Source organism: Triturus cristatus, chromosome 6 (assembly GCF_964204655.1).
Source record: "Triturus cristatus chromosome 6, aTriCri1.1, whole genome shotgun sequence".
NCBI classification, from domain to species: domain Eukaryota; kingdom Metazoa; phylum Chordata; class Amphibia; order Caudata; family Salamandridae; genus Triturus; species Triturus cristatus.
In genome coordinates this window covers 778,645,653-778,666,520 of record NC_140589.1, presented here as the reverse complement: position 1 = coordinate 778,666,520, position 20,868 = coordinate 778,645,653, and the positions used below count along the sequence as shown (strand labels likewise).

Here is a 20,868-nt window from a genome sequence, read left to right as displayed (position 1 = left end):
TACTATGGTCCTACCCCACACACAGTAAAGTAACCCCAGTACTGGCTCAGACAATATTCTGGATCTTACACAAACTACACTGGACTCCCGCTCGTCTGGCGAAACTGGGCATAAACACAAATGACCTATGCTGGAACTGTAATAGCGAGAAGGGAGATCTGGCACACCTCATCTTTTACTGCCCTAAAGTTAAAACCTACTGGGGAAAAATTATCACCTTTCTAACAGACATGCTAGGGTGTTCCCTTAATCCAGAGTTCGCAACCCTAGTAACTACACCTATCACGACAGACCCAATGTCTCAAAGAGATAGAGACCTACTTGACCTTTTGCTAACTGCAGGGATTAAATTGATTCTAAACAAGTGGAAGGACACATCCAAGGCATCGTTCAAAGGGTGGCTCAACTGGGTAACATATCTTAGAGGGGCAGACGCAATGTCCCTACGAGACTCACCGTGGAGACAGCCTAACAGAGGTATGTGGACATCTATGGATAAGTACCTAGGCCCATATGAACCCCCCTGAAGAAGGCGAGACTGACACCAGCCGCCTAGCTTCTAGAACAATCCACCAAGCTCCCTCTCTCTCTCTGTGCTCCTATACACTTTCCGCAGATCAGGGATCTTTCCCCCTCCTACATACCCGAGACCCCTTATTAGAACAGAAGGGGAAGGCAGACTATAAAGAAAATAGAGGGAAGCGGAAGGTACTGTAGATCTTAGAAATCGCAGATTTTGTGCATGTTCTATGTTTTTGTATGACTAAATGTTTAGTTTTGTGCGCTTATGTTAAGTGTTCCTTTTTTATGCAAAAATTTCAATAAAAATCTTTGAAATAAAAAAAAAATAATAATAATATAATACAATCCCTTTGCTCACCAATGGCAATGTCCTCAGGACATGGGGTGATGGGAAACAGTGAATACTTCTAAAGTCATGCTCAGAAATTATTACTTTTAACAAATGGCACTCGGTGTAGACGTGTAGGTGGGAAATCCATAAACGGTAAGTTACTGTAAATCTTACAAAGACTTATATTACATTTGACATTTATTGAGCGATTTACATGCCCAAAACGTAGATGATTCGGACCCTACTTTCCATCATACAGCACAAACCATACCGATTCACTAACCTAGCGCTGGGTCAGCTCTACTTACGGATCCGTTTACTTACTCATCTCTAAGCCTGACAGCAGATAGTACAGGTCAGCGTACTAGTTGATCTTTTCTTCGTCTTACTGAAGACTGAGCATGCGCAGACGTTCGCTATTAAACCTACCGCCCTTCCTTTTAAACCCGGTGTAAATCCATGTTAGCATAACGCACTTGACATTTCGGGTACCTGCTATCTGACGGGTAACTTCGTAGTTTCATAGAATTGCTCTGTTTTCATCCTTTGTACTGAATTAACTTTAACATATGGGTGTCTCGAAAATAGAAAATACTACTATACAAGTTTTTCTACGCACTCACTTTCTTATATAAAATGTTTTTCGGTTGGACTGATAACCCGAGAATCGATTGGTATATTTTATAAACGTGTGCAGTTTAGCCCACAGTCCTGAAGTTCCATGCCGAAATCTATCCATGCCAAAATGGCCGGCGCATTAGTGTGCCGAACCTTGCTATGCCTTAGCTGCTTCAGGAAAGCGGGCCTCAAGGTGGGACCTGACTCCCTTTTTGAGACCCGATAAGTTCAACCCAGAAATATCGATTATCTTATTATTTCTCTAGACCACCTGTGAGGGCTTCGAAATGTTGTGTTTTTTGTACAACAGCATTGTGACACACGAGTGGCAGGAAAAAGGCATCCACGGTTATCAATCAGGTTGTATGGAATATGACATACAAACCGAACCAGGCTAGTGCAATCGATGACCGAGGGGAGGATAGACCGCTTCTCCTATGCTGTCTGCTCGCCTTCCAGTCACGCTCTCCTCTGTGCGTAGCTGCCAGGCACCTCACCGCCTGCCTCGTGCCCCATGGACAGAGGCCGCAGACCATGACCGACTACCGGGAGGAACAGCGCAACGAGCTGGAAGCACTGGAGTCCATCTATCCGGACTCCTTTACAGGTAGGTGGATAGTCACACTGCCACGGTTGTGCCCCGCAAAGACAGCGCAAGTTCGCTTGATGAACTCCATTGAGCATGACTGACAGTGAGTGGTCCATGGTTTATGTATTACTGCATTCATAATAAGTTAGACTTTTTAAGGGGAAGTCTGAAGTCGCCCGCAAATTGCACACTTCGACTAGCAGATCTGGACTGCATAAGAGCGTTCCACGAATTCTAATGGACACTCCACTCATTGGAGCTCAGCCACTGAGGGGGCCTCCCAATAGACAGTGACACGCGTGCTAACTTGGTGCATGCAGCGAGGGCCAGTTCTACATGATGCTGCTGTCTGTCCGAGATCATTGTAGTGATCCATGTGTCCAAATAATAACAGGTATGCACGACAAATTTGTGTATGAAATGAGCTGCACATATCGGCCCAGACATTCATGACTGTCGGAAATGAGTGAGTGTGTGGGGGGGGGGGGAGGGGAGTGAGGGGGGCAGTGGAATCTACAGCATATGTGACAAGCCATTGTGTGTAAAGTAAGAGTAAAACTACTGCTGTTTTGTTTTAATTGAAGTAAGTTGACATCAAACTTTGTCGATTAATTTGTTCCAGTTATTCGTGTAACCAACAAAAAGCTGCACTTACACACATGCTTACTGTAAAATATCTTTATCATGCTGGGTACATCTTTCTGGTTCCCATCCTCCATTGATGGCTAGCTGTAGGCAATAGCGGTCCATTTTTTGTGTTACCTCTCTCCCTATGACTAATTCAAGAAGTGATGCGTTCACAGGAATTTTGTCATTAATCACCCCTTTCCTTCTCATACACCTCACTTAAAGCTTTGTCTCAGTCTGATGGTGTGAGCCCACTGATGTATGTGCTTAGTTGAAGTTTTCAGAGGTGGTTTTCTGGTGTGCGTTTTTGTACTAACTTTGCTGAGGTCTGCGTATTTATTTATTTTAATGTTTTATAGAGTGCAAACTTGACCCGTGAGGGTATCTGAGCGCTTTAAAAGGTTTACAGAAGTGAACAAAAAAGGCTTAGAAATACAGAAGTATACAAACGATTGGAGAGGGGCAGGGGTGCTGGACACCAGGCGCGCAACACCCATTGGACTCACAGGGCTTCAACCCCCCCCCCTCCCCCCGTCGCGTGTGGCAGCCCGGGATGAGACAGCTTCCCGGCGCACACACAGCCGCACCCGAGCACTTCACAGGTCTTTAAAAGACCATTTGCATGTTAATGAGGCCTCACTGTTGTTTCACCCCTTCTAAGAGCCCCTGCAGCTCCACTCTGCCTATGGCTTAAAAGATTCAGCCCCCCCCCCCGAAATTTTTTCTTAGCCCCACCCCCAAAATTTGGATCTAGTTGCGCCTCTGCTGGACACATAGGGGAATAGAGGGACACGTGTGTATGGCTACAATTACAGTTAATCAGTATAAGACCTCACAGTTTCTTGGTGGAGTGAGTAGGTGATCTGAGGAAAAGGCGATAGTCGTAGATTAGTGAGGCTCTCTGTGGTGGTTGAAGGCAGAGATTAGGCAAGGAATTTACCCATGAGGAAAGTTTTGGCCTCCTTTGTGAAGCGTGTCAGAGAAGGGATTCTTCAGATGAGGGGGGGGAGAGAGTTCCAAATTCTTGGTTCTGCCCCGGAGAAACCCGATAGTAGTTTTTTAAAAAAAAATTTTTTACGAAAACTGGCAGGTTGGAGCAAGAGGTCTCTGGTGGACCGGGAGTTCCTGTTTCCTCCAGATACCACTAGTTTTGTGCTAGATAAGCAGGGGAGTTTGTGTATAGAGCCTTGTGTGTAATGCATGTCAGTTTCAGCTGTATTCTGGTCTCGAGGGGAAGCCATTTCAAAGCTTTCAGATGTGGAGAGATGTGGTTGAATTTCCTTGTGTTGGTAAGTAGTCTGGCGGCCGCGTTGAGGGTGGCTTTTTAAAGGTGCCAGGGAGATCTTGGGTAAACCCGAAAGGGTGGAACAGCCATTTTCCAGCCTAGAGATGACTAGTGCTTGGACTGCCACTTTTAGGTCGGGAGCATCGGTGAAGGGTTTCAGCTTCCTTGGGTAGCTCAGGTGGAAACTGGCTGATTTAGCCATCAAGTTGATGTGGTCCTGCATGTTCAGGTTGCAGTCGAGGATTATTCCCAGAGATTTGGCCGAGTTCACGATGGTCAGTGGACAGTTTAAGGCTATGATGGCCTTGATCCACATCTGAATCTCCGGGTTGGCTTTTGTAGGGGAGGTTAGGAGAAATTCGGTTTTCTTTGCGTTGAGTTTGTTGGTTAGAGGCGAGCCATTGGACGGTCAGTTTCAGGGCCTCATTCAGGGAGAGGATCTCCTTGAGCGATTAAATTTTGATGTATATTTGGGTGTTGTCCGCATACATATGGTAGGAGATGTTAGCGGTGCGAAGTACTTCGGTAAGCGGCTCTAAGTAAAGATTAAAGAGGGTGAGGGACTGGCTTGATCCTTGAGGGACTCCCAACTGTGACCGGGGAGGGAGCTGATAGGTTGCCGTTAATTAGGAATCTCTGTGATCGGTTGTGGAGGAAGGACCTAAACCATTCTAAAACAGAGCCATCCAAACCCATCCTGAGTTTGAGGCGTTCAAGTAGTTTTTCATGGTTGACCGTGTTGAAGGCCGAGGATAGATCTAGGAGGATTAGAAGGCAGGTTTTGCCTTGGTCAAGGGCTTGGAGGGCATCGTCCACAATGTGGAGCATGGTAGTTTCAGTGCTGTGCACAAGTCTGAATCCAGATTGGAAGTCATCGAGTAGGTGGAAGTTGTTGATGTGTTGACTTAGTTGCTGTTGTACACACTTCTCTAACACTTTGTCCAACAGGGATATTGGAGATAGGTCTGAAGTTGTCAGGGAAAGCTGGATCCAGCAATGGGTTTTTTAAAATGGGGAGGACTTGGCCGGCTTTCAGAGAGTCAGGAATCAATCCCTGCTGGAGAGAGGCGTTGATTATTGCAGTCCAGCTCGGAACAATGGATTGGGTGGGAGCAGCGAGGCAGTTATATGGTAGCGTAGTTAAGAGATGCCCTGCACAAATGTATTGTTTCAGCGGAAACGCTTAGCTACTTGAAAATAGGACACATTCACTTTTGGACATTTTGCTGGGTTAACAGCTCCTACTGCCAGGAATCTTCCCAGTATTTGAAAAGAGCCAAGTGAGCCTGCTTGAGTGGGCAGTGACCATAACCTTTTGAGGGCGCCCAGTATTTGAAGAACTGCCTTTAATATGGATAAAGGCTTTTCAAATGACAGGGTGCTTCACCCTGCACTGCTTGCCAAAGGAAACCCTAGGTATAGGGTTGTGTGTTGTTGATGGAATTCCAGACCTTGACTATTTGATGAAGTCACACAGAATCTTCTTGTCTGTATTTGACAGTGGTAGGTGAAGAGTGAAGCCTGTGTGACTCAACACATTGGCTTTAGCCAGAGAGGCTAAATAGTGTTTGATGGCCAGCCATATGATTTTCTTTCACTGAAGTGTTGGGCAATTTAGGGCTGCAGGACAGAATGACAGCAACCCTTTATTTTAGACACAACAATCACATTAAATAATGAATAGACATTCTGGTAAGAAGTCTTGTTTTTATTAACTGTCCTCGTAGTCATCACACGTAATCACAGTCTCTTGTGGCACTTTCTAGTAGCTCTCAGGCTGTTGAGAATTGTGGAAGACATTTTCATCTAAAGAAGTCTGCCGACGCCAGACATCTCCTAGTTGATTTATGGTGTGGTGCAAGGATGAGAGGATTATCAACTAGTCCGTGCTTCGAAATATCTTAAAAACTTTACCAAACCTGCAGGTTTAGTAACTTAAAAAATCTACACAACCTGACTGTAATGCACTTGACCCACAAACGGGTGTCAAATTGTGTGATCCTATGCAAATATTTTAATTCAGTCACTTTTTCTTCATTATCACATAGGAGAATCCTCAGATATCTGACTTCAGTATGCCTGCTGTACCAAAAAAAAAGTGTTTATTTAATAGACTAAACATTTGCCCCATGTATAGAAATCTAGCCCACATACAGGGTACACATGATCCCTGACTTGCCTCTAAGTTCACTAATAGTATTGTCATCTGGCCAGGAATGTTTCTCAGTTCATGTTCATGTAAGGAATATGCACTAAAGTGTATCTTGGTAAACTCCAGATTCTTAGTAAAGCATAGTTTTGAGTGTGCTAGACTCCTAGTGGAACAAGACATAAAATTGGCCTTCATCACAGAAACCTGGATGGACGAGGCCTGAGGGTCGGACCTAGTGAAGGCCACTCTGCCTGATTTTTTGTGTTATACCTTAAACAGGCCAAGGCCTCAGGGCCGGACCTAGTGAAGGCCACTCCGCCTGATTTTTTTGTGTTATACCTTAAACAGGCCAACCGGGAGAGGATGGGGGCTAGCAATAATTTATCACAGAACTCTCAAAATAGTGTTTGCGACCGCCAATAATACGGCTTGCGAAGCGCTGTCGTTCAATATTGGCCTATCGCCCCATCACTCCTTTAAGGGCATACTAATGTACCCACCACCAGGGTCTAGAACTTCATTTTTAAGCTTGCTTGGGATATTACTTGAAGAAGGCCTCTGTTCTGGTTCATTTACAATTCTGGGGGGCTTTAATTTCCATCTGGAAGCCCCCATGGATCCGGATACGAGAGCCCTGCTAGATATGATGGGTAGCGCTGATCTGGTCCAACTTGTGAAAGAGCCCACCCATCCGGCAGGACATACTTAGGATGTTTTTTTTTCCAACCATCCATATTTAACTTGCACTGGAACGATGCCTTTGATCTGGACTGACCATGGAGGAATCTTATTTGAAGTAATCACCCCAGTTGATCACCATAAACCTGGGGGCTCTATAAACCAGATAAAGACCAGGGCCTGGAACAGAGTGGTGGGGTCCGAGCTACAAAAACTGCTTAGTGCCACCTAGAGGCCATTGCCCACAAGGTTGGAGGACGCCGCCAAATGGTATACTCAATGGGTTGAGACAGCCTGCAAAAAGTTAGCCCCGGCTAATCTTGTGCATCCCAAACGATCTTTACCAACTGCACCCTGGTACTCAGAGGATCTTAGAAATCAGTAAACGGTTAGAACACAACTGGTGGAAAAAATACACTGCAGCTGAGAAAGAAGCCTATAAACAAAGCCTTACCGTTTACAAATAGACGTATTTAATGCAAAAAAGCTCTTTTTTTATAAATCAAATTAACTTAGCAAAAAATTCCTCTAAAGAACTTTTTAAAACTGTATCTAAGGCCACCCCAAGCCTACCTAAGGCCGAAGCAAGTCAAGAAATTGCCAGGTTCTTCCAAAACAAGGTGGTAGCTATTTGCTCAGCCATCAACTAACTCCCACAAGGAGGTACACGAAATTTGATGACTGTAGCTAAGCAAACCATAGGGGCCTGTCCCATACTTGAGAAATTTGTCCCACTTTGTATAATTGATATAAAGTTGCTTCTGGGCTCAATTAAGTCAGGATCTCCGTATGACCCTTGTCCAGTGTCATTGAGAAAGAAAGAAACTCCCAGCTGAGTGCCTTTCTCTATGAGAATAAGCTACTGGATCCCACTCAGTATGGTTTCAGAGTAGGGCACAGTACTGAGGCTGCCTGATCAAATAAACAAAAGAAATTAGGAAAGCCCTGGACCAAGGAGTTGAGGCTGCCCTCATTATGCTGGACCTATCCGCGGCCTTCGACACGGTCCATCATGACCTCCTGATGGACCTTGTCGGAGTATGGAGTCAAGGGCAAGGCATGGATGCTGTTAAAAGCTTTTTTAACTGATAGAACACAAACCGTGTCCCTAGGGAAGTTCTACTCTAAACCTATCTCTTTACTGTGTGGAGTGCCACAGGGATCGTCCCTTAGCCCTACCCTCTTTAATGTTTATGTGACACCTATGGATTCAGTCTTACCTCCTATGCAGATGACACACAAATTGTAGTGTCACTGCTACCGGGACAAGAAATAGGGATGAGCAAGAGGTTTCATGACTGCAGGGAGCAGTCAAAACTTGGATGACACAGATTTTCCTAATATTAAACTCTGGTAAAACGGAGATCCTCTTGTTCGGTAATAAGGCTAACTTCTGGTCCCCGGAATGGTGGCCATCAGATCTGGGCACCCTCCCGAATCCTACAAGGAAGGAAAAAAATCTGGGTGTTATGGTGGATGATAGGTTGAGCTTTGAGGACCAGATAAATACTACAACCTCAGCCACCTTTCACTCCCTTAAATTCTTAAAAAGATCAAACTATTCCTGACAGAAGACAGTTTACGAACGGTCGCCTCCACCCTTATTTTATCACAGCTGCATTATTGCATCAGGCTATACTTAAATATCCAGGAGCGGCACTTAAATGAACTACATACCCTGCAAAATGTGGCAGGAAGACTTGTGACAGGTACCCCCAAATTTTTGTCTGTCACCAAGGAAATTCAAAGACTACACTGGCTGCCTATCAAAAAACGGGTGCACTTTAAGTCTCTATGTATTGTTTTCAAAGCACTACATGGCCAGGGTCCTGAATTCTTGACTCACTAGTTTCAATGGTACACTCCCAAAAGAAATTTGCGCTCACTAGGAACCAAACTAGTGAGCGTACCGCCGGCTATAAAGGATACGGGGAGGGGAGAAGTTTCATTTCAGGTGCGGTCAAAGCTTGGAATGCCCTCTCTTGGAATCTGAGGAACTCTACCGACCTCCTCACATTCAGGAAGAAATTTAAAACGTATCTATTTAACCTATAGAATCCTTCAGCTACACCTTCTTGCAACCTTGATCTCAGTGGAGTTGAGCTACTAGCGCCAGTACACCCTCGGGTAACCGTGCGCTTTATAGATATAATTAACAAGTTTAAAAACTCTCACTTTAAATAAATGCGTTACCAAAGCATGATGTGGTTGTGTACTTTCATTTACTGATAGCACATTTTCCATTGAAATGACCACAAACCTTCCCACTGACATGCAGTATTACTAATAAAACTATATTGCGTACAAACGATAATGTGTAGAAATTGGGTTTCAGCAAATATTTACCATCTACACATCAATAAGTTCAGTGTTGTAAATTATTTTTATTCTATTAAAATGTTTGTGTCCATCTTACTTAAGAATGACAAAAAACATGCTTTTCAAACTTTTGCTATATTTTGAAATAGTTGCACAGTTTATTTCCCTGCTGTTTACATTTGTGTTAGATAAATAATTCTTTACCTTTCATTACACGCTCGCTGTACCACTGCACGATTGTCAGACTGGTAATTTTACAAAATTCTCTAACTTTGTAGTCCGCGAAAGAAAAGTAACCTTCAATCTCCTGGATAAAATAAGCAGCAATTTGTACCAAGACATCATCTGACATTTAACCTCTATCTTTTGAACGCACACTAAATGTGACAAGATAAAAACAAGATTTAAAGGCATTTTTATAAGTTATTCACTTTCTGAATGAACTGCACACCTGTAATTTGCCAACTCAATCTGTTGCCAGAATGGACTAGTAGGCCCTGAAAATAGCTTTCCCTGATAAAATATGACTCACCATAGCTATTGGGCGAGTAAAGTTTCCAAGACCTGTATGCTTACATTGCTGATGTTCCTGCTATGTCAGCTTCCTAGGAAGGGGCATCATAAAAGAAGTCACTGGATCTGGTGTGGGGGGGTGGTCCTTATGAGGTGTGATTTGGTGATTAAGTTGGGAAGTATCCACAGGAACCTCTACTTGCGCATTAGTATTGGAAGAGTTATGCTTCTTGTCCATGTCTTTCTTCCACAGTTCTCTTTTCCTCAGGAAAATTGTCATTAAATTGATCATTTTATGTACAACCCTACTGTGTGTATAATATTAACACTCCTTAAGCACAACTCCTTGGTGTCAGTGTTTTGGTTGTTGTAAAAGCTCCGCCTAAAGTTCCAATTAACAAACGGAATTGGTAGGAGGTATGGTTAATCTTATATAAAACATTTGCTTCTCCATCACTAATCCAAACTAAAGAACTATTTCTTCACATAATGTTTTGGATCCTATAAATATTCCATAGAGCCTTTCAGAATGACAATGCAATGGTATGTTGTTATCTTTATTTTTTATAAGTAATTACTTGGGGCCTTCGGGTTTTGGTGCAAAGTTTGTCTGCGGTTGTATGTTTTTTATGACGGAAGTGGGTGTTCTGTGGTGGGATGATGCTGAAGAAGTTGTATAGAGTGCACGATTGCCCAAAAAGATACCCTGGCACTTAGAAGAATAGATGGTATATTTGCAAGGACAGCCAAGGATAACCGGAAAAGATAGGCTGGGGACCAGTGATATGAATTGCCTGGTTACATGCAACAGAGCACTTTGAACAAGGAACGTTTGTCAATTAGTAGCCCCTGCAATCTAATCAAAATGTTTGAAACCAAAGAATGCCAGGATAGAAAGAATTGGAAGTGAACTGCAGCATTTTGAACAAGTTGAAATTGCACTTTAAAGTAGCATGGAGGGCCCCAAGACAATGATTTACTGTAATCCAGTTAGGATAACACCACTTCCTTGGTTATGTTTTTTTCCGGATCGCAATAAGAGAGGATTTTTCTGAGGAGTCGCAAGTAGTGGGAGTAAGCATCAGATAGGTGAGACATGTAGAAAAGAAATGATGCGAAAACTAACATTGCAAACTGTAGATGAAGGAATGGGACCAATTTCAGATGGCCACCAGTTGGAATACAAGATGAAGAGTTTGCCACCAAACAGCTGGACTTTGGTTTTATCCAAATTATGTTAAATCCAGTTGGTGTCCATCCAAGTAGCAATGATAGGAAGGCAAAGCCTAAAATAATCAGTGCTGGTTGGTAGCTATTGTTCAATCTACGAAGTAACTGATTATAATTAGGGCTCCCGGTTTATTGGTATTTATTTTTTTGCCATTTCCGTCTGTATTTATCCATATTTATTTTTTGGGCCTTTTTTCTGTATTTATCCACTTTTATTTTTGCCACAAGCAAAAGACGACGCTACAGCTAGTATTTTTCCACATTTATTTAAATTGACAATGCACACATGGGCTTACTTAAACTAGCAATTTGTTGTGGCTTTAGCAGTGCTTTAAATGGTCCGGTACTGAGTAATTTGAAAAGGAGAGTACCTGTGCTTCTCAGTTCTGCTACAAAAACACGTTAGGATAGAGTACAAGCACTTATCAGGAGCAAACATGTGCCAGCGCTTCTATAGTTCCATCTAAAGCCAGCTAGAAATCTGCTGTGTAGGAGGGCCTTTAGCCGTCGCTCTGCTCATTTTCAAGCACACACTCGTGCTTGTGGCGGCATACACCTTGCGGGAGCGAGCAGGGGCGCGCCACAAGCACGAGTGCACTGCTTGAAAATGAACAGACTGCTCTCCCAAGTGTGCACGCCTCTCTCCTCGCCCACACGTCCCGGCCACTCACTCGCTCCGCCTTCTCCGTCTTCTTTTTGCTTGCGCTTCTTGTCTTTTCCTCTGTCGGTTCAGTCTTTCTTCCCCTGCTATCTTCTTACTTTCTTTTTCATGTTGAAATTTTCGTCTCTTTTTGCGTCCACGCCCTTTTCTCTTTTTCTCGTAGTGCTCTACTTTCTCTTTAAAATCCGCCCCTCTGCTTATTTTTCCCCGCGCCTCTACTCTGGGAAGCAAAGGCTAGTTCCAGGTGTCCCAACAGGCCAGCCATGGGTGTCAGAGCAGAGGTTGCTGCTGCCACCCTTCACCGATTTCGATGGTATATTGCTTTAACTGTCCCACCTTCTTTTGCCTTCGCCACCCTTCAGAACGAAATCTACAGCGGCTGGCAGACCGTTTCTTTGTGAGTTACCTTGCCACTGAAATGGAAGTCAAAATAGACCAGCGGAGACTTCTAAAGCTGAAAGAACACCCTAATTTAAATCACCTAGCCTTCAACTTCCGCTCAGGGCTTTTCCACGGCATTACCAGATTAAGTAAGGGGAAACATCAATGAATATCGACATACATTATTTGAACAGTATTTGTAAAATGTAAATAAAATACAGAGCTGGTGATGAATCTTACCTGCACCGATTCCCAGATCTGATCGTCTGCGGCCATCAGCTAAAAGGAAAAGCTCTGACTCTGAATAACGTTTAAATTACACATTAAGTGCATTCTTCAAATAACATTTTACCATAAAATGCAGACGTTCTTCCTTGTCCGTCCATGATTGCTGAGGTTTCCAGAAGGAATGCCACTCGGGAGCAGGAAAAAATCCATATGCTTAGAGCAGCGCGTCCGTTTCCCGCTGCAGATGGCAAAGCTCACATCAGGTCATTAATATGTCAAACGCTTAAGCCATGGGCTTTATTGACAACCATTCCTGCAGTGGCCGATTCAGAACTAAGGATCTGTACGGTCCATCGCCCTCCCACTACAGCCACTAAATAGAGCTAGAGGGCTTCTACCCATGAGACTCTTGAAACTTGGGGCACTGCTTACCTTACCCCTACGCACCTTTGTGAACTGGCATCAGTCTGTATTTCTTGCCTGGCTCCCAAGACAGTGTGTCTGCCCTCTCTTCTCTGGTTGCAGGACTGCATGTCCCAGCCTGTGCAGTAGATAATTTAGTTTGTATACATCCCATTTGGTTTATTCAATAGTTAATCCTCTGGAAACTGTTCGTAGTACATATAAAGCTTTTTAAATAAACCACAATAAGGGAGGCAAGGGCATGGGGTGAAAGAACAATAAAGCCTCTTTAACAAGTAAATGGTCTTCAAAAGACCTGTGAAGTCCTCTGGTGCTGCTGTGTGCGTGCCCAGAAGGAATTTCCAGAAGCAGGAAGGGGGCGTGGTGAGAACTCTGGATTCGAGCTCGGCAGCTTGGCAACATTTTCTAGTATTTTGCCGTTTTTACATATAAATACAGACAAAGGAAAAATTGTTTTCCGTCTGTATTTATATGTAAAAATCCGTTTAAACGGAAAACCGGGAGCCCTAATTATAATCTGCATAGGACGTAAGTTGAAGTTTGAAAGATTTAATTAGATGTGCCAAAGGGATGCTCTAGATATTTAATAGACAAATCGGTAATGTAGATATTAAATAGAGTAGGTCTTAAAGGTGAGCCATGACACATAAAAGAGGCTTGAATTTTGAAAGCAAAAGGTGCGAGATACATGGCCTCTATATGACTAACTAGGATGATGTGAACCAGCCAGGGTAGGTCCATGGATTCCAATTTTGATGAAGACGTTGGGTCACCAAAGAATAGGGCACCATATCAAATGCACGGATAGATCCAGTATGATCAGTGTTGCATTGCCGCCCTCACCCAGGATCATATGCAGATTGTTTGAAACCTCAAGAAGGGCCATTGTAGTACTGTGATGATGACACAAATTGGATTGGGAAGTATCCAAGATGGAGTGATATGAAAGATAAGAGAGGTGTCAATTGGTATGTTTTTCTCGAAGTTTGGAAGCATAAGCAATAAGTGAGATAGGCCAGTTGAGGGGACCAAAGAGTGTGCAGTTGATTTTATAAAGAGGAGCACCATGAGAACTGATTTCCAGATGGATGGAACAGTGGCAGTAAGTAGAAGGGCGTAAAAAAATTTGAGTGAGACTAGGAAGGACAGTAGTGTCAATTTTTAGGTCCCGCCTAGCGTTGCTGTGCACATGCGCAGCTCGCTCGGCGAGATATATTGCTAAGAAGGACTTTCAGAAGAGGGCTTTAAACCCCGCCCATCATTTCCATTGGATGGCGTCACCGTTTATGCTAAACGGTGGCCTGCCATTGGAAATGAGGGGTTTTGGGTGCAGCCCTTTTGCTTTTTCGTCCGGCCCACCCGGACTCGATCGCCTGCTTCACGGCTGTCGTGAAGCAATTCCTTATCTTTATAGGGGCCATCTGTGGTTCTGTAATAGAGGCTTGTTTACTCCGGGCAGGCACGGAGCGAGGCAGCAGCATGTTCATTTTTGCATTGCACTTTCACTTCCACTTAAAGTGGAAGCGCGATGCTAAAATAAACACGCTGCTGTGTGCGTAATGGAGACGCCTTGTTTTATTAATGCGAGGGGCGCGAGATGGTGATTGCTGAACCGACAGCACAGAAGTAAAGGTGGCCTTTCATCCCTCATGGTAGTTAAGAGGCAGCCCAGAGGGTCTCTGCACCTGCTGTTACATGTGCACCCCTTGTAGGAACCCGGTGGACAAGGGAAGGTCTCTGGCTTTCACGGCGCTACATTGATTTATCAGGATTTTGCGCCTTTCTCGAGTCTAGGCGGAGTGCACATTATTACATATTATCAGAAAACAAAGCCTCTCTCTGATCAGGGCTCCGACTGACAGAGACACCCCAGTATCCAGAACTGGAAGAGAATGAAACCTACGAGACAGTAAGGGAAAAACTGAAACACTACTACCACCACGTACGGCACGAGCGCAGCCCACCGTTTTACTCAGAGTCTCTGCAGTGGCGCAGCTGGGGTGCCCCCTTAGGCCCCAGTGCAGTTAGTGAAAATACCCTGGTACTGTTCTTTAGGTAGGAAAGCACAGCATTAATCGGGGCTTGATGGGCCTATTGTGCCCCAGGCTCCGGTGCCACTGCACCCGCTGCACCACCGGCAGCTATGCGGGCGAATCAGCGGCTTGAGAAACGCTGTCTCGAGCTACCCGTCTGTCTGCCGCTCTCTCCTGCTACTCACCCTCCGCTCTCCCTTCACTTCTCTCAGTCTAAGTCCCCCGCTAATACCCTTTCTATTACCCCTCTCCCCACTCGTTCGTCCTGTGCCGCTCTCTCCCTCATGCCCCCCCTTTCGATGGCTCTCATTCCACCGATCACTCTCTCTCCTTCATGATCCCCTCTTTCGATCAGTCTGTTTCGCCACATCTTTCTCTCGTCCTCTCTTTCGATCGTCTCTCTTCCCTCATTTCCATCTAAATCCTCCCTGCGCCCTATCTCGCCCTCCGGGCCCCCACCCACCTCTCATGTTCACTGTTCCTTCTTTCCCTTCCTCTCTCGCCCTCTCTTTCGATCTGGCTCTCTTCCTTCCACTCTCTCTTCATCCAACTCTTCCTAGCGTCCATCTTCCCCCCTCCGATCCCATCCACCCTCCCTGTCTCTAGCTCTCATGTACTCTCTTCCTTCTCTCTCTCTATGTCTCTCTCATGTTCACTCTTCCTTCTCTCTCTCTCTCTCTCTCTCTCTCTCTCTCTCTCTCTCTCTCTGTCTCTCTTATGGTCACTCTTCCACCCCTCCCTGTTTCTAACTCTCATGTTCACTGTTCCTTCTCTCCCTCATATTCACTCTTCCTTCTCTCCCTTCCCGTCTCTCTCTCGCTCTCTCTGTTTGTCTTCTTTTCACACCAACTTGAACATTACATCTTTGCTTGCTATACACGGGCACCCCCTCCCACTGGCACACACGCATATACATTCACAAACACACTCCGAGTACATGCGCGCACACCCACACAACGAAACCTACAAATACTTAAGCGAGATGGTCACAGAGAGAGAGAGAGAGAGAGAAATTGACATGCAAGCATTTACATCCCTACCCCCCACACACGGTTACACGCCAGAGACACCCACACACCGAGACACAGAGTTCCACACACACATACACTCAAGAGACATCCACACACACGTAAACGCCCCAGAGACACCACACATACAGATATACCCAAGAGACATTCACAGTTACAGCCACCAAAGAGACATCCACACATACAGCCATACACATACACCCAAGAGACATCAACGCATACAGAGCCACACACAGCCACCCAAGAGACATCCACACATACAGCCACCCAAGAGACATCCTCAAATACAGCCACAGATAGATACACCCAGAGACATTCACACATGCAGATACACCGAGACATCCGCACATACAGATACGGCCAAGAGACATCCACACATACAGCCATACACATACACCCAAGAGACATCCACACACACACCCACCCAAGAGACATCCATACATACAGATATACCCGAGACAGCACACACAGATACACCCGAGGCATCCGCACATACAGATACGCCCAAGAGACATCCACACATACAGCCACACACACAGGTACACCCCACACATGGCCTTCCAGTCTATTTGGCAGTGTAATTTAATTAGACACCACCTTCTCTTGTCGTTTTCGGGGGGGGGGACGTACGCCATGTGTGCTCCAGGAGAACCTGTAAAATCGACTCGATTAGCATAGAGAGACGCGAGTCAGAAAATAAATAAGACGTTTGACTAGCTGATGGCGCACATAGGTTACCACTCAGATCTATAGGTGTATGCGCCTATATTTCTATATATACTCGGTGTAAGTGTCGGCCTCCCCCTCTCTGTATGTCTGAATCATCCATGCATATTCGGATTTGAATACTTGCTGCAGAAGTTACATCCATGGCATGTCCTTTCCAGTTGTACACAACGCTACAGACGCTACAACGCTACATATGTGCAGATGGGCTGGCTGTCTTTGCGCCCCCGGCACACTAAAGTTTCAAATTATTTGAAAGGTTTATTCTCCCAGTACATCCTGTCCCCTATGTTAGCTTAGATCTGCTACACAATCCCAACGGCTATGTTTGCTTTTATTTATCCAAAAGCAAACCGTTCTTGACTGGATAAAATGCGTACAACGGACGCCTGCGATAACGCTTGTTATTTACAGTGCTTGGATATCACCCGTGGGGTTATGGCGCTACACACAGGGAAGAATGTTGTCCTATTAAATCCTCCTGCCCTGCTGAGCGGTGCCACTGAGAGGCGGCGCGTGCCACGGAAAACAATTCACTTCAGAGAATGTTGGGTGTTCCAGCCGAGTGTTCTGGCCGGGTTCTCTGCATGGAACCTGGAATGTAGGTTCCGTGCAGGGAATGTGGAACGGACTGGGATGGCAGTTGCTGCCGGGGGATCTGTACCGCTGGATCGTAATAAAGAAGCTCTTCAACACCAACCTTGCCATCTTCTTTTCATTGGCGACGGGCTGGTCCAGCGTCCAGTCTCCCTCCATGTGGGTTCCGTGATTCTGCCGTCTTCCTGCTTGGATTGCTGTCGATGCGGCAGACACGAAGCAAATGAACTTCATTGAGCTCGACTGTTGGTGGACCCAGAATCTTTCCCTGTTGCTGTTCCTGCCAGCGATTCTCCTGGGTGAGACGTCTTTTTGTCATTTCTCGTCGTTTCCGGCTCTTCCGTGTGATTTGTTCGGCGCGTATATCGACGCGCGGAGTCAACGCGAGCGTCACAGCGTGTCCTCCTCTTGTTGCTCCTGCTGCTTACTGTCACCTTGGCAACCGTTGCGCTTTCGAAACATGTGCTTCGGTCAAAGGCTGAATAGGGATTTCAGCGTTTAGGCGTTTCAAGCACTACTGCCTATCTTCAATTTCACCTTGCTTTGCTAAAAGGAAGTAATACTAGTTGGTATTGTAAATGTAAAATTACAGGCAGTCTCATCAACCAAAAAGGAAAGTTGGTATTGTAAATGTAAAATTACAGGCAGTCTCATCAACCAAAAGGGAAGATATCCATCTGGTAATATTAAACGCAGGTGGAAAGGAAAAACTAAATACATAAGAAAGGATTTCAATATGAAATAGGACAATTTTAAAGTCCTGTTAGTATTGATTAACGTCTAAAAGACAATTTTAATAACAGTGGAAAGATTCCAAGCTGGCATTTGCTGGATAGTGTTTATCTTAAGTGGCAGCAACTCACCCACGCAAGATTAACAATGGATAACATTGCTGCTCCATCTCCATTTCTACAGTTACCTGGTCCTCCTCCTATGCTATGGCCACAATGGAAGGCCACATTTGAGGCTTATCTGGAGGCAATTGATGGTGATACTTTCACCTCTAAAAAAAAAAGAAGGCCTTACTTATGTACAACGTAGGTGCTGAGGCCAGGTCAATTTTGCAAACTCTACCTCTGGAGTCGGTGTGGACGTGCACCAGCGGAGGTGAAGATGGTGATTCACTAATTGTTGATGACTATGCTTCGTTAGGATTAAACCTTTTGTCAAGAGTTTTTACTAAGCGCAACGTAGTTATGGTACGACACAAATTTTTGCAGCGCGCACAGATGCCTGGCGAATCGATTGATGACTTTGTTGCTGCTCTCAGAATTTTGGCCCTCAAGTGTAATTATAGGGAATTTCGTGATGAAATAATTCGCGATCAACTCATTGAACGCACATGTGATAAGAAAGTTCAACAAACTTTTATCCTCTGATGATCCTGATCTAGAGACTGCTCTTATCTTGGCAAAGAGTGTTGAACATTCGCAACTCTGTATGAAGGAGTTAAATACACCTGTATCGACATCTGAAACCACATCTTCATCTGAAGTCAAGCTGGTTACCACAAAAGCTCCCGTTAAATCAGTCAGGGGTACTAACATTAATGCTTCCCGGTCACCATCCGTGCCAAATTCCCCGAAAACGAGAGTTGAACAACATCCTTCATGTTATCGTTGCGGAAGCACTTCTCATCTGGGAAATTTCAAGTTTTGCTATGCCATAAATCAGACTTGTTTCAAGTGTGGTAAGAAAGGACACTTAGCACGCATGTGCAAAGCAACCCTACCCCACAGAGAACCCCCACGTACCGTAAGGGCCATAGAAGAGGACTGCGTGTATGAAGATGATGAATGTTATGAACTATTAATGCTATCTTCGTCATCTATACAAGAAGAGGGGGTCGTAGAAATAGCTTCCATGGGAGAGGGTCAAAGAAGGAAAAGTCCCATGTGTACTATAAATGTGAATGGAAAAGGCATGAGGTTTCTTGCCGATTCCGGTTCCCCTTTTACTCTCATTAACGTCAAAGATTTTAAAGGTTTGGGCAACATCCCAGTAGCTCACTCCAGTATAATGATTTTTGCTTATGGTGGCAAAAGAGTGAAGGTATTGGGCAAATTTAAGGGGAACTTAAAATTCAAGGGTGATTGTATTTTCGGTACTGTATTCATCGTGGAAGAGGGTGCGAATTTGCTAGGATGGCATGAACAAGGTGAACTAGGAATCATTCTTTATCCAAATCATGCTGACATGGTTTTATCTAAACGGGAAGCTAAACAATACTATGCTAGTCTTTCGGATGTTGTTCCGGTGCATACTATCACGACTGATGTGTGTGTTGAGAATGATTGGATCAAAAATTACCCTGAGGTTTTTAATGGAAAGTTAGGCAAACTTAAAGGATTTCAACACCGCATTGTTCTCAAAGAAGGTGCTAGGGCTGTGGCGCACAAAGTACGGAAGGTACCGCTTAGTTTGCGCAGCGAATTGAGACACGAGTTAGAACGGTTATGCGCATTGGGGGTGATTGAAGCTATTGAAGAGTCTGAGTGGTTGTCACCCATTGTTTTAGCGCGCAAAGCCGATAAGTCTCTTAGGATGTGTGTGGACTGGCGCGATCTGAATGCTTGTATCTGGGTGGACCGCCAACCTCTACCGAACATTAATGAGATGTTGTCAACTTTAGAGGGTGCCAAGTATTTTTCTTCTCTTGATATATCTTCTGCATACCACCAAGTCGAACTGTGCAAGGACTCCAGACATCTCACGTCATTTGTGACTCCTGATGGAGCTTTCCGCTATTTACGTATGCCGTTTGGGTTGGCATCAGCTTCCGCAGTGTTCCAACGTCTCATGGGAAACCTATTCAAGAACACTGCGGGGGTGGTGTTCTTTCAGGACGACATTCTTATTCATGGGAAGACCATACAGGAGCACAATGCTAGGGTCATGAATGTACTAGAAATAGTCAAGTCTAGTGGTTTGACGTTAAGAAGAGATAAATGCAGATTTCTTCAAGAGGGGGTAGATTACCTTGGTCACCATATCTCCGCTAATGGTGTAGAACCAAAAATGAAGTTACTTGATGCTATTAAGGATGCACCTGAACCAATGAAGAAGGATCAATTACGCTCTTTTCTGGGGCTAGTAGAGTATTACGCAAAATTTGTAGCCAACTTTTCAGATAGAACTGTATGTCTGCGTGGTCTTCTCAGGAAAAATGTGAAGTATGTGTGGTCTGATCAATGTGCGTCTGATTTCAAGTTACTCAAAGAGGCTATTGTACATGCACAGCCACTTAAACTTTTCAACATCAATGATCAATGCATTGTCGCCACCGACGCCAGTAATGTTGGTCTTGGTGCTGTTTTAATGCAGAAGAGATCGGACAATAGGGAAGAAATTATTGCTTTTGCTTCTAGAACACTTCGTGGTGCTGAAGCAACCTATTCTACCATCGAAAAGGAAGCGTTAGCGCTATGGTGGGGTGTACAGTATTTTCTAAATTTCCTGTGCGGAAATGGTTTTGTTCTCAGGACTGGTCACAAGCCTTTGGTAGACCTGTTTACCACCAAAGCTGGAGGTAGAGCTACGCCTCGCATTGCTAAATGGCAGTACAGACTAAATTAATTCAATTATCGTTTGGAATATGTTGCTGGTGTGAAGAATTGTGTGGCTGACTGTTTGTCAAGGTTGCCTCTTTCTGAAAATGTTATTGAACCTGCAAATGATCTTTTGGAAATGGTGTGTGCGGTCAGCACTGTAGCTGATACGGGAGCTGCTTTATCTGAAGTGGATTGGAAACTGGCTATTTCTGAGGATGTTGAGCTTTGCAGGGTGATTGATTTTGTAACTCAGGGTTGGCCCAACAGTACTACTATTCCTTCGGAATTAATTCCTTATTCGAGAATTAGTGATGAGTTGTCTCTGGTTGGTGGGATTTTGCGCAGAGGTGGGTTGCTGGTAGTTCCCTTATCATTA

The 20,868-nt window shown here is 44.6% G+C and overlaps 1 protein-coding gene across 1 annotated transcript in view; it reads left to right on the top strand.

The window, feature by feature from the left end:
- Positions 1-1,283: 1,283 nt before the first annotated feature.
- The window catches only part of RWDD1 (RWD domain containing 1), a 148,030-nt gene continuing 128,445 nt past the window's right edge, over positions 1,284-20,868 (top strand). Inside the window, exon 1 of the mRNA XM_085611346.1 lies at positions 1,284-2,078. Coding sequence (XP_085467472.1) covers positions 1,844-2,078 — 235 coding nt within the window. The 5' untranslated portion in view covers positions 1,284-1,843. The remainder of the gene's footprint in view (positions 2,079-20,868) is intronic.